This window comes from Antrostomus carolinensis, unplaced genomic scaffold (assembly GCF_000700745.2).
Source record: "Antrostomus carolinensis isolate BGI_N321 unplaced genomic scaffold, ASM70074v2 scaffold2512, whole genome shotgun sequence".
Classification (NCBI taxonomy): Eukaryota; Metazoa; Chordata; class Aves; order Caprimulgiformes; family Caprimulgidae; genus Antrostomus; species Antrostomus carolinensis.
The window spans coordinates 173,333-187,070 of NW_010300427.1; the positions used below are offsets into that span (position 1 = coordinate 173,333).

The 13,738-nt window shown below is 46.0% G+C and overlaps 1 protein-coding gene across 1 annotated transcript in view; it reads right to left on the minus strand.

Annotated features, from left to right (window-relative positions):
• The window catches only part of LOC104521211 (collagen alpha-1(XX) chain-like), a 44,625-nt gene extending 32,034 nt beyond the window's left edge, over window positions 1–12,591 (minus strand). Inside the window, 12 exon segments of the mRNA XM_029083795.1 lie at window positions 424–596; window positions 1,913–2,077; window positions 3,620–3,784; window positions 3,961–4,080; window positions 5,195–5,350; window positions 6,590–6,652; window positions 6,655–6,780; window positions 7,699–7,857; window positions 8,094–8,237; window positions 9,870–9,980; window positions 10,019–10,030; window positions 12,528–12,591. Of these exon segments, the coding sequence (XP_028939628.1) occupies window positions 424–596; window positions 1,913–2,077; window positions 3,620–3,784; window positions 3,961–4,080; window positions 5,195–5,350; window positions 6,590–6,652; window positions 6,655–6,780; window positions 7,699–7,857; window positions 8,094–8,237; window positions 9,870–9,980; window positions 10,019–10,030; window positions 12,528–12,591 (1,458 nt within the window).
• Window positions 12,592–13,738: the final 1,147 nt, after the last annotated feature.

The following is a 13,738-nucleotide window of genomic DNA, read 5'->3' on the forward strand; positions in this document are numbered from 1 at the left end:
CACAAGACTAATCGTGCTCTCACTGGAATAAATGGAAACCCATCAACAATTTGGATTTGCTTTGTAAATTAATAAACATCCCAGATAAGCATCCTTGGACAGCTCTGTGTACCTGCGTGTCCTCTTTGAGTCAAAACAGATGCTTTAGGGAGGGGATAACACTGAATAAGAGAAAAATTGGCATTGGCATGGCTTGCAGTATTTCTAACAAGACAATATTTACCTGATGTCCTCTTCTATCTCGTCATCCTATCAGCTGATCACATTTACACCCAGTGTGTATTTAATTCATCTCTGGTTTAGCTGATGTCCCACAAGAACTGCACCTCTACCTTCATCTCTGTCTACTCAAGTCTACTTAAATTCCCAGCCACCATCTGGAAGATAACTGCAGTCTCAGATGTCCAGAGAAAGGTCTCTCACCTCTTTGGAGATACCACCCTTAGATGGATAATACACAATCCGATATTTCTTTGGTGGCCTCAGAGGAGGACTCCAGGTCAAGTGCATGCTCTTCAAGGTCACAGCAGATATTTTAAGGTCAGTTGGGCTCAGCTGGGGACCCGTGTTCACAGGGATATCTTTCACAGCGCTGCCTAGGAATTAAAACCACAGTTACTTTCTTGTACTGAGACTTCTCATGCCAAATGTACTTTCTAGCTCATGAATACGAGTGACATTTTTCAAACCAAGTTACAATCTCCTTCCCTATAGAAACTGTTCCAAACTGCTCTGAAATAAATATTTAAAAATGGAGCATACAGAGAGCATAAATACTCCACAGAGAACAGGCTGTGGGTTTTGCTGGGCGCTGGGAATATTTTTTCAACACAAGTTTGAATTTTTGCCTGTAACCAAAAGATGACCCAGCTTTCCTCAATCATGAAAAATTGTCAAACTCAACAAGCAGAAGTCTTTTTGGTGTCTTCTTTGAGCAGCCCATCTTTCTTTAACTTAATCTGCACCTTTGAAAAATGACTAACTATATCCAAAACCAACAAATTAATAAGGATGAATCAATTTATTTATATAAATTCCCAGAGCACTAGAAGTATGCTTGAAAGTTAGACTTTTCCATTCTCCTTACGCTGCTCATAGAGTGGAGAGAGATGGAAATATATACATTATATTTCTCCTGAGGATCTAAGCTAACATCTGGAGCAGTTCTTCGCTCTCCTGCTCGCCATACAAGCTGCCCTCCAGCAAAGGAAAGAAATAGGCTGTTTGGTTTTAACTTGAAAATGCCTTGGAGATCCATCTTTTAAAGTAAAGTGTGGGGGAAAAAATGTGTTTAGATGTTTTATCATCTCCTCTTCCTACCTCCACATTTCCTCTATAAACCCACTCTAACATATTCTCAAATTAGCTCTTTTGATTTTTCTTCCTCCTCTGGGTTGGGAGAAGCTCAGAAAAGGAGATGGTTACAACACATTTACCACACCATATGATAATGAAAGAGGGAGAAGAAGTCCCCTCTTCCCTACAATAATAGTTAAAGTCATTAGGTGATAAAACCCACCAAGAGTTATCCAAAACTCTGTTAAAAATGGCTGTTGCTGGCCTGTTGCTCCCAGGCCAAAAGCAGGTATCTAAACCAAGAGCATCAGAATGGAAACATCTACAGGTAACATCTGTCTGTGAGTTGTTAGAGAAAACAAGGAGTCTGCACAGAAGGTCTTGCGGAAGACAACGATCACAGGAGAAAGTGACCAATGCACTGATGTGACAAGGACCATTGTCAGCAGCAAGAGAGCTAAGCAAGGAGATCAGCACTGGAGGAGAAGAGTTAGGTGGTGCTGAAAGGATGGTGGAGCTCATGGAGGTAAAGGTATGAGAAAGGGTCGGTCTTGATGGCAAGAAAGGTGGATGGTAAGAAGAAGGAAGCTCAGCCCTCACTGAGGTTTCACTTCACCTGTGTTCTCCTTGTTGCTCTTCTCTTTGATCCTGGTGCACAGGACCTGGGTGAGCCTGCCCACCAGAGAGCTCAGCAGTGGGAAATCCAGCACGTTGTACACCGTGAGCTCCAGAGGCTCTGAGGCCACCTGCTTCAGCTCTGCCTCATCCGCGTTCTTCACCCCTGCAACCAGAGCAGAGAACCAGACTGAGAAATCTCCCCAGAGAGGGACAGCTTCTGCCTCCTGCTTCTGTGTTGTTTGTTCAAAGGCAGGATGGGTCCACCATCATCCTACTCTCCAAGTAGAGCCTCCCAGTCATTCCAGGGGGATTGTGGTGTCTGAGAATGGCCTTGGGCTTTCCTGCAGCATCAACCTCAGTTCAGACCATGAAGGACTTTCAACTCTGTGGGCTCAGAGGAAGTCCAGTGAATCCACCTTCTGTTTTCCTGCCTTCTCATCGCTTGCAGGCTTTGCTACCAGGAATGCAGATATTTTCCACCCTGAGGCAGTTGGCATAAATGAGGGAAGGAATAAATGAATAAACAACAGTTTTTTATTTATGAGGTGCCAGCACACCCCACAGAGTGCCTCCTGTTCATCAGAACATTACATTGCATTTCAAGAGAGTCAAGGAGGAGCAAAAACCAGACCATTTATTTAGTAGAACCCCACCATCACAGAGCATCCTCTATCCCCAGCCTTCTCCTCCCCATCCTCACTAACCTTCTGCAGACCAAGCTCCATGACATACAACTTATCTTGTTTCCCGGTGCTAGGCTCAAGGTTGCCCTAACATTGCCCAAACTACCATTGTCAGACAGGAATCCCACCTGGTTTCTCAAGTCCAAGCCCATTACCTTGACAGCTTTGCTAACCTCCTTCCCCCTTGCTCACACAGTAAGAACCAAGATGCTGTTGAGATTACCACTCAAATCCTGATGTCTAAGGACCAAACAACATAATGTTCCTTTAACCAGAGAGGAAAGGCAAAGACCACGGCCAGGAACAGATCTCCAAGTGATTTCAGGTACACAGATGTTGGTTTGTTGTTCTGCACAACATCGAGCTGAGGCTCACCAGCTCCACTCAGTCCATGAAAGGAATCACAGCACTGGCCACATAACCCTATGCAATAAATGCTTGCTTGCGTGTTCCCAACATAAATTAGCACTTAAAGTCTTGGGAACTGCAATTTTAAGAGAGTTTTCTGTGTAACCTTATTTCTCATGTATTAGTCTCTAGCAGACTCATGTAGTCATCAAGGACAGAGCTGCTCAAGGCCATTTTGTGTCTCATTATTGCTGCTGGGTAGCAAAGAGCAGATAACGTTATTACTCAGAGAAATGGAAAGTTGCGAGAGGCAGTAATTATAAAGAAGGTCTCCTACCCTCCTAACACAATATTCTCTTGCCTAATTCCACAGCTGAGAATATTGTTCTCATGTCACAACTCTCTGAGGCTCACAAAGGTCTTTAGATGGGACATGTGAAATCTCTCATGTGAGTGTTTTTTCTAAACAAACAAAATATATTTTGAAGACACTGTCTGCCCTGAATAAATGAGGTAATTTTCATCTTAACCACCAGATAATGAGGTCTTACCACTACCTTAGTTTTACAGCCTCAAGGTGCTTCTATAAAGTTGAGGGAAAAACATAACCTTCAATTTGAAGATCAAAAGTAGGTTGGTTTTGTCCTACAGCTTATTGATGGTTGTGATCTTACCAATGGCAAATATCTCTATGCCCAAGTTTTTCAAGGTCTGAGCCACCAGGTTGGCATCATCCTGGGATTTTCCATCAGTCAGGAGTATTACCAACTTCTCAGCCTCCAGCCGGGCACCAGCATCTGGTTTCAGGTTCTGCTCCAGGACATGGGTCAATGCCAGACCTGGGGAGGAGCAGAGATGGATGGTGTGCTACAGCCTCACATACAACCCCCCTGTCTTTACTCTTTTCTTTGCCCACAGTGGCCTTGGTCCCAGCAGAGGACATCATCCCATGGGAACATCTTCCCCCACTGCAGCTGCACAGATCATTTAGCAGAGACCTGTGAGACGGAGTTACCTGTAAATGTGTTGCCGCCCTTGTACCGCAAATTCCTCATGGCCTCCAGCACTTGGTCCCTCGATGAGTACGTGCTCAGATCCCACTCCGTGCGGGGATCACTGCTGTACTGGGACAGCCCTGGGGAAGGCAAGAGCTATTGGCATCATGCAAGCCAAGGTAAGCTGTGAGAGAAGACCTGCTTTGGGGACATGGTTCCAGGCTTTCCATGGGAGGATGACATGAAATAATCACAGAGAATCACGCAGAATTTCCTCAATTGGAAAAGCCCTTTAAGATCATCAAGTCCAATCATGAACCCAACACTGACAAGTCCCCGACTAACCCATGTCCCTCAGCACTATGTCTACACGACTCTTCAATCCCTCCAGGGATGGGGACTCCACCACTACCCTGGGCAACCCCTTCAGCAAATAAATTTTTCCTAATGAAAGGAAGGTTGGATGAGCAGATTTGGTTTCTATCTCCACTTCTCTTCGTGGTCCTTGTCACAGAGGCAGCAAGGTGATGCCTCAGACCCCACTGGGAATAGTGGTACTTGCCCCTGTGGTGATGCTCTAAAGTCTCAATGTTAATCAGGGTCAAACTAGTTGGCTGCAAGGAATAGGAAAAGAATTTTTTCCTAATGAAAAGGAGCTGTGGTGAGCAGATTTGGTTTCTATCTCTGCTTCTCTGCATGGTCCTTGTCACGCAGGCAGTAAGTTGATGCCTCAAACCCCACTGGGAACAGCGGTACTTGCCCCTGTGGTGATGCTCTGAAGTCTCAGTGTTAATTAGGGTCAAACTAGTTGGCTGCAAGGAATAGGAAGGATTTACACTGTCCTACTTCATGTACAGCCTGGCCAGGGTTAGCATCACTCAGAATTGGAAGCAGCACTGTTCTTAGTTGAACTCAAAGCAGCTCTAGCATGGCATTGCCACCGCATCTGTCTCCACAGTGCTGTGGAGGCTGAGCACCTCCTCAGAGCTAGGCAGCAAATCCCAAATGTGTCTCAGCATCAAAGCCCAACCTGGTGCTGCCCAGAAGACATCGTCTCTTCACTATGCAGCTATCGCTTACAGCCACTAGAGGCCAGAGCTTGCTTCCAGATGGGAAAAGCTGGCAAGAGCAGCAAGCAGGACCTCATCCTAAAGGAATAAAACCTCCTCAGAGTAGCACATAACCACAGCAACAGAAATTAAGGTCCCTTTGAACATGGACATCCCAAGGTCTGGAAACAGGAAAGTGTCCTACCTACTCTTATCTTGTCTTGGGCAATACTGAATGGGGAAATCAAATTGCTCAGAAACTCCTTAATGAGCTTGAAATTGTTGCGTCCAATGCTCCAGGATCCATCCACCAGAAGGATGATATCGGTCATTGCAGATGTGTCACACTGAAACTGGGAACCTGGCGGGGGAAAAGGTTTGATAGTGAGAAGAGCAACTGTAAAGGAGGAAAAACTGCTTCTGTTATAAGACAATAAGCAAATCTGCAGTGTAAGGCCTTGTCTGGATGGAGGATTGAACCATTGGCCACCCTGACACATCCCAGCATCTTGGGGAAACCACGTGGTCAAGGGTAACCCAACTCAGTAGCAAGAAATTGTGTGGTGAGCAGCTGCATTTCTGCACCGAATGGGTTAAAGGTGTCAGGAAGGGAGTGCCTCACCCAGGCACTGCTCTCTGCAACCTGTCAGCTCTGTTAAGTCTCAACCCCAGCCCAGTGCTTCCCTTTTATCTAGCCTGAGTCTCCAAGAATCGCAGGTGATGGCTTAATTCCATTCCATCACGAGATCCCCTGGGGGCTATAATTATTTTGCGGCTTTATATTAAATCCAATCTCCCTGTAAAAACCTGCTGGCATCACAGATACTCAAGCCCTGCCTTTCTCCCCACCCTGGGCCTGCAGTTTAACTGAGGATATGATAGAACATGTTGCTGACCAAATGCATCTTCCCCCAATATTTTTCAAATGGGAGATTTTCCATCTTTAGTGGAGGGAAATAATGATCCCATCAAGATTCAGTGGGCTGCAAAGAGTTTACTCTCATATCTCTTTTCACAGCCGTGGTTTCCTACTGGTCTCAAAGGACCAAATAAAGATGTTCTGACCAGTCCCATTCCCACCATTTCAATGGTGGTATGAGCCATAGTCTCGACTCCCGAATCTGAAGGATGATTGTGGATCAGTTATCTGTGAAACATGAAGAACAAGTCCAGGAGGTGGAGCAGGTTGGGTAATGAACATCACTGATGTGCTCCTCCCCTTCTGAAGGCTTAGAAAAGTCCATGGCTGGGGGGCAAGCCTGTTGAGGAATACAAACTCTTACATGGATCTGTCAGAAGCAGGGGGATGTATCAACACAACGAGAGATAATAGTGGCAAACCAATAAATTAAACCATTTGTAGGGAATTTTTGGCCTAGCTCTAGTTTGCTTTAAAAGCTTTAATGTTCTGCAGAACTCCAAATTTCTCCAGTGATCCCCAACAGTTCCCCAAAGCATGACCTAGCATTTGAAAGCACAATCAGCAGCACTTATATTCTTGAAAATCTTGGTGAGAGATAGTGGGATGGAAGACTTTTATTCAACAAGCTCTGGGGAAAACAGCAAAGAAGGAGTAAGACATGTTTGAAACTCCTCTCACCTCGTCTCAATGAATCCTTGGTGTTTTTTTCTTTTCTTAGAGACTCTTGGTCCAAGCTTGAAAACGCTGGGATGATTTTGTTGGTGTTGCTTCTGTCATGCTGGCCTCTGCACTGGGCTGGTTTCTCGTGGTTTCTCCTGAGCCCTTTGGCTGAGTCCCCTTCTGTCTTTTCTTTTCAGCTCTGTCCTTTGCTGTGCTCCAAAGAAAAATATCCCATTGTCCCTAGCTGTGTTATCCCTGTGCAATCTGCTGCACTCATGGGCTGATTTGAGCCACATTTGATGGAGATACAGGGGATTCGGAGAGGATAAAAGTCCTACAGACTTTAAGCAAGTAGGTATTTAGATAAAGGAGATCATCTTCTTTCATGCCTTTCTAAAAGAAGGGCTGCACGTGGGCTCATGAGTTAATAACGTCAATAATGGATCACATCAGAAGTTTGTCCTTCCCATTATCTTTGTCAATGAAAAATAATGACTGTTTATAAAATATGACCAGCGAGAACATACCATGGTACCTCATACCCAATGTGCTCTCCAAACGTCAACAATGTGTGACTCAGAAGCATCCTGAGCGAGTGCCAGTCTTTTTGTATTATGGCCCTGATGGATCTTTCTTCCATCAACACATTTAATTGTTTTTTGAACTCGTGCAAACCTTGTTGTCAGACACACCATCTTGTAAACCATCTGCAACCAACCTTGGGGACACAGAGCCTAGGAAATCAGGCACCATTAGCCCCAGTGCCTAAGGAGCAGCTTGTTCTCATAGGATCTGCCCCCAGTTGAAGGATTTGACTGTATCTGCTGAATTTGAACACCTGTCTGCCCCAGGAATGCATGGATGTCCTCTGTCAGAGTGGACAGTTTGGTTGGCATGAGGGGCAAATGTTTTTAAGGTTGCTTACTGTGTTCTTGGAGTTGAGATGCATGCAAGAGATGAGACTGGGCTAGCGTGCCTCACTGAATGAATGTCCCTGATGAAGTAGGGGTTGCAGGAAGAGGGTAGGAGTGGTTCTAGGGACAGCTATGCTTAATGCTCCAGCCACGGTAGCATAGCAGAGGCTCAAAATCAATCTAACATGATTCCAGGAAGGTCAGTGCACCCACCTGGTTGTGTCAAGATGGGGTTCAGGGATGGTGGGGTGGTCCCTGCCACCCTGCTGTGCTCAGCTGCTAAGCTCTCCGAAGAAGTGAGATTCTTTCCTGATGTAGCTCCTGAGTTTCTTCGGATATTTCTAGTCTGGGATGCATTTTTGAGCTCCTCTACTGTAGGAAGGCCAAAAACAGGAAGAGAGAGTCAGTCTAGACAAGTCTGTGAGTCACAGTCCATCCTTCTTCTTCTGGGTCTTCACCTCTTTCTAACCTTCCAGCTAAAATAGTAACAGGCTCTGTGATTGCCTCATAGTCTACAGGGCACATGCCAAAGGATGAACTCTGAGAACTCACATCTCCAACAGCCTCAGGAGTACTCTGAATGGTAAAATGTAACATTATCTACTTACTCACAAATTTTCTCTTGGCAAACAGGGCTTCCTGGGAGCCATTGAGCACGAAGACCTGCAGTGTGTACTCCTTGGTAGGGCTCAGCCCCCCCACCGTGGCTTTGGGAGTCTTGGTTTTCAGCATGACTTCTTGCTCCGAGTCCCCTGAGGTGGGATGAAGCCACAGTTCAGAGCCTGTTAGAGCTTAAATTTAAGCTGACAGTAACAAAAGCGCTGCTGAAATGCAGAGAATGTCTGCCCAGAGACCTCAGACAACTCCTATTTCTTTTTTTAATCCTGAGGATCTCTGATTTTTACTCTTTTTCCCCAATCCAGAGTTGACAACATCTAGAGTTGGGTTCTTTTTTTTTTTTTAAATCCCTGATACGTGGCCAAAATGTGAAACTAGTTCCTGTTCAGCATCATTGCAACACTCAACAACTTCTCCAGGAGTGGCTGAGTGAAAAGTCAGTCTCCAGAGGGTAAAGCCTGGGTGATTACTAGTAAATGCTGCTTATGAAAATATCCAACCAATTGATGTGCTTGAGGACATCAACTGATGTGACTAAGTGAGGAAATGCCTTGATGTTTTTGGAGGTCATCACAGGCTGGCACTGCCTCCAGATCCCTCCAGCCATGTTCTGCAGGTGTGGGACCAGTCCTGGGGTTGTCATGCCTCAGCCAGCCAGGAACTGAGGCATTGCTGCACTGGCACAGCATTGAGCAGATGGAGTGAGGCAGCTCTGCAAAGCAGCAGCCAATTGCTGCACCACGGTCTCTGTGCTCCACAAGAAGCAAACTGGCTCCCTCAAATCCTTTGGTTAAGAAAGTTCCAGAAGCTTTAAATTATAGAGATGGATACGTTTCTGACCCCGCCACCCCTGTGTTCATGCCTAGGGCTGGAAATGGATCTCCCCAGCCTACGCAGAGGGAAAGCCTCAGGCATGTGCCCGGAGCGATGACGGGGATTCCCTGCATTCCTGGGATGCTCATCACTCTCAGATGTGCTGAGGCCCCAGGAGGATCAAGGCAGGGAAGGAATGAGAAACCTCCTGCTCCAGCTTGGGAAACAGGTGGGGGCTGAGCTAAAAGCGGATGGATGATCACAAGATCTCTGCCTGCATGCACTCCTGGCTGGTAGCTCCCTTGGAGAGCAGCAGTGACTGAAAACCAAATGCCAGCCAAGACTGTGGTGGACTCCAACCATCTCTCCCTGACAAGGGATGTCATATTCTTCCAACACCACCAGATTCAGCATCCAAAGTCAGGGAGTGCTGGAGCCTGGCTGGAGCCAGGGGGCTCAGTCCCACACACACATGGGGTCAAGGACTTTCCATCCCAGTTCCCTGCAGGTGGGAGGAGTACTGGGAGCTCCCACAGAAGAACCAGTCAATTAACCTTTTCTCATCTTTTATTTCTCACACAGTCCCAGAGAGCAACAATTTCTGGCTAAGGCTTTCACCTAGGATGAAGAGGGATGAATTTCATCTCCCTCTTGTTGAATGAATAATAGAGGGACTGTGCCAGCACTGATGTGGCACTACTGACACTTCTCATGGTGGCCAGAAAGGCTTCCTGTCCATAGTGCATGTACAGCCCAGTGGAAAGTTTTGATCTAGATACTCAACACTTGAAACCAGAACAACCAGGAGATAATTCCCTCTGCCTTATCTCTATCACCTTAAGGTCTAAATCATTGTCTTAAGTCCTGCTGTCCACCAGCCAGAAGGTGGAGCTCAGTCCCTCACTCACAGACAAATCTCTGCTGGGTCTGATGCTCAACGTGTTGGCACATACCTGCCATGGGCTTTACCCGAACTTTGTATCCATTGATGTTCCCTTCAGTCTCTTTCCATTTCATTTGTAGCCTGTCTTCAGAAAGGACAGTGAGTTTCAGCCGGCCTGACCCTGGGGAGAAGACATGTCCATACTGTTAGAGACACAACTCCCCCTCTGCCCTTGCATACACAAAACACCACATATGTCATCGCCTCTGTGAACATGGGAACAGTTGTAGTGTGGAGGAAACCTTCACCATCCCATGCAAGTCCTCAGCATCCCTTGATGATACACAGCAACTCCTGAGGTCCTTCTGCACCTCTACCAGGAAACCCACCACGAGTCACTGCAAATATGTAGCCTCCACCCAACGCAAAGAGGAGTTTCTCAGGTGCTTGAATGGAACCTCAATGTTGCTGCACACAGGGAAAACAACCTGCCACAGGACTGAGGGCTTTCTCTGCATATATATTCTGTCTCAGATCCTGGAGGACTCTCCTAGGTGATTTCATGTGGACGTTTTGTTTCAACAAGTGCTTTAGTGAGAACATCTGAAATGGGAGGGCAAGAAATAGATAAAAGGGCTCAGTGAGGGTCTTCAATAGGTTTGGGCTGCTGAGAAATACAGACGTTCCCCAGGTGATGGATCTCATACTTCTGCAGAAAGGTAATTTCAGAGGAAGCTCCACATATCAGCTCAGTTTAGAAAGAGAGAGAGAGAGAGAGAGAGAGAGAGAGAAAGGAAAAAAAAAGGGAAAAGATAAATAAAAAAGAAAGAAAACCTGATAAAGTGTAAATAACAGTTCCTGGCAGGACCATAACTCATGGGCACCAGCTCATATCAGTCTGCTGCAGGGAGCAGCAAACTAAACGACAAATCCTGAGGAAAAAAATAATATCAGACAAGGAGGTAAAAAGAAGAAAGAGCACATTCCCTTATCTCTGGATTTCACAGATATCTTTTAAACCCCAGCTAGATGTCTGAACTCATGTGTCACTCTTTGAATCAGTGATTCCTTGGGAAAACATAGCGGTACTGTCGTACAAATGTCACCATATGAAACTTCTTCACTTGACTGCATATAGGATGGCAACTCAGCAGATTTATCTCCCCTCCTTCCTGACACTCTACCCACAGCTGCCTTTCCAGCAGGTTGCCCTAATTTTGCAGTTATTACCAATTTCTTTCCCTTTACCATTACTCATTAAAAAGGTTAGGGTGACCTGGAGTGTCCTGCTCAGCTCTGGCAAACTGTGTGTGTTGGACTCCTCAAGTCCCTCATCTGGTTTTGTGTGATATCCAAATATCTCCTGACATCTTTGCCATGAAGTCACAGCCCAGGAAAGCCGTGAGAGCTGGCACTGAGGACTTGCATGTCTCAGCCCAACATCTGTGCCTTAACCTTTCCTCACGGAGACTTCCTGCAGGCTGCCCAACAAGTAGATAACTATTTTGGGGAAACAAAGCTCGGATTCACATCTCACCCCAGGCAAATCTGAAGGAGAAGAGAGAAAACATGGGGAAGAGGAGTGAGGGACAAAATCAAATCCCAGAATCATGCCTAAGAGAAATGGTAAAAGATCATGGAACAATGAGGGGAATTCATAGTTAGATTAATCATGGAGCTGTCTTCTTTTGGCCAAGTGTGGTCCAGCTCCTCAGCCATCACTCTAGGAGCCCAGAAACTAAAAAGACAAGAATGTCCCCAGACAGATCAGAAAGGACAGCATCCTCTAAAGCACCATTATGTGCTGGATGCAAATGAACCCCAGTGCCATGAAAGCTCCACTGTTCCCCTGCCCTGTGTTGGATGTGCACTATTTGATGAGGTAACCTTGTTCTCTGGCTGACAGTGAGTTAAGCCCCAACTTAAGTGCAGAGGCTGGTCTGGAAGATACACAGCGTGGAGATATGTCTGTCCAGATTCTGAAATGCCATCACCTCTCTAGAAATCTTTCTCCTGACCATTTCCACAGAAGGCTCAAACATGATATAAAGGTGGCTCTTCAACAGAAGAAAGGATAAGGTGAGGTGCTATAGGTATGTTCTGATCATTTATGGTACTCTGGGAGAACTATCTGTCACAGGAGGAACAGATGCAGTGATTAACAGGAGCAATACCTCTTTCTCTCATTTTTCTTATTACTTCTCAAGCTCCATTTGCAGCTCACATAAGTGCTCTGCGTTGCTGACACAGGCTGAAATGCAGCCCTAGTGCAAGGGAGTGGCACGCTGAACTGCTGCCAGCTATGAGGACAGGCTTTGCAGGGTGGGGAAAGATTGAGATACTCTCCCCAAATGGGCCCCCTGATCTCCTGCTGCTCTCCTTGTGTGAGACCAGGCTGTTTGGAGCTTCACCAACAGACATTAGAGCACAGCAGCCTCCTTAAATCCTGCCTGTGATTGGGAATGTCCCTCAGATGCGGTGCCACTGCCAACGGGAAGGGCTCAGGCCAGGGGTGGGCTAACCCAGGTGAAGCCCCATCCCTGGAAACATCCAAGGTCAGGTTGGACAGGGCTCTGAGCAACCTGATGTGGTTGAAGATGTCCCTGCTCAAGGCAGGGGGTTGGACTAGATGGCCTTGAAAGGTCCTTTCCAACCCAAACCATCTTATGGTTCCATGACACCCAGACCATAGGGAATTGCCCCAGGCAAGGGCAGGCAGGCTCCTTACCTCGTCCCCAGACATGGCTCACCACGGGCAGACAGGCAAAAAAGAAACAAGTGCGAATCAGCATGGTGACCAGGACCTAGGAGAAGGTAAACATCAGGAAGCAGAATTAAAAATTACATTTCACCATGACAATATTCAGGTTTTTTTGCAGCCCTCAGTTGAGGACCACAAGCTGAAATCTACAGCTCTGCATCATTGACAGCACCGAGACAGTGGGTGGAGAAACACGTATGATTTTTCCTGCAATTCCTATAGATTATTTTATGTTCTTGGTCTCTCCAATACAGTTGTTCAATGCCTTGGACCAGCACTAAATTGTATTTATTAACCTGATGGGGAGTAGACTTTGACCTAATGCTCCTCTCAGCCTGCTTGGTCCTGGAAATGGACACTTCCCTCTTGGTAGGACAATCTCAACAGCAGTACAGTACATGCTGAGTTCAGCTCTGATCATGGAAATAAGCAGCATTGACCAAATCACTGGAAAGACCTAACTTCCAGAACAACTTCTGGTTTAAATCGTACAGAAGTAATTATTTCTGATTATTTCTGACCAAAATCAGTCTAGGTATACAAACCCACAGCACCTTTCTCATGTCCCTGGAAGACACACACTGAGTGTAAAGGGCAAAGGCATTTAGAGGAGCACCCTTTGGCAAACAAGCTCCTCACACCATAGATTTCATGACCCTACAGTCACTGTGATAAATCAATTTTGCAGCAGGAGGGATACCACAGACCTAGATGAGTTTATAAATCAACAGTTTAGGAACAAGGGGTTTATTTTTTTATTTCACAGAGGAGTTCCTGAGCATTTACATTCAGGACTTGTTGGAATAGTCTTGTTTTAACTTGTTCACCTGAAAAAGACTGAAAACACGCAGTTATAGACTTAATCATGGCAGAGGATCACTTTGACTTAGCAGTAACCTCTGCAGCATCAACAAAGCTGGTGAGCTAAGGACATCCAACCTGCAGCCCACGCACCTCGAGCATCTTCAGTCAACTTTCCTGGCCTGGATTTCAGTTTTATTCAGTTTGGGTTAGAAATGTTAGGCCAGCAGAAAAGCACCCTGATAGGAAACACTGTTTCCCCCTCTTTGCAGTCTCAATATACCAGGTTTAAAACATATGTTGTTGGCCTTTTGCAACGCATGGTTGGCATCTGTCATTTTTGTGCTCTCCATTTCAGCCTTATTGCTTTTGGCAGA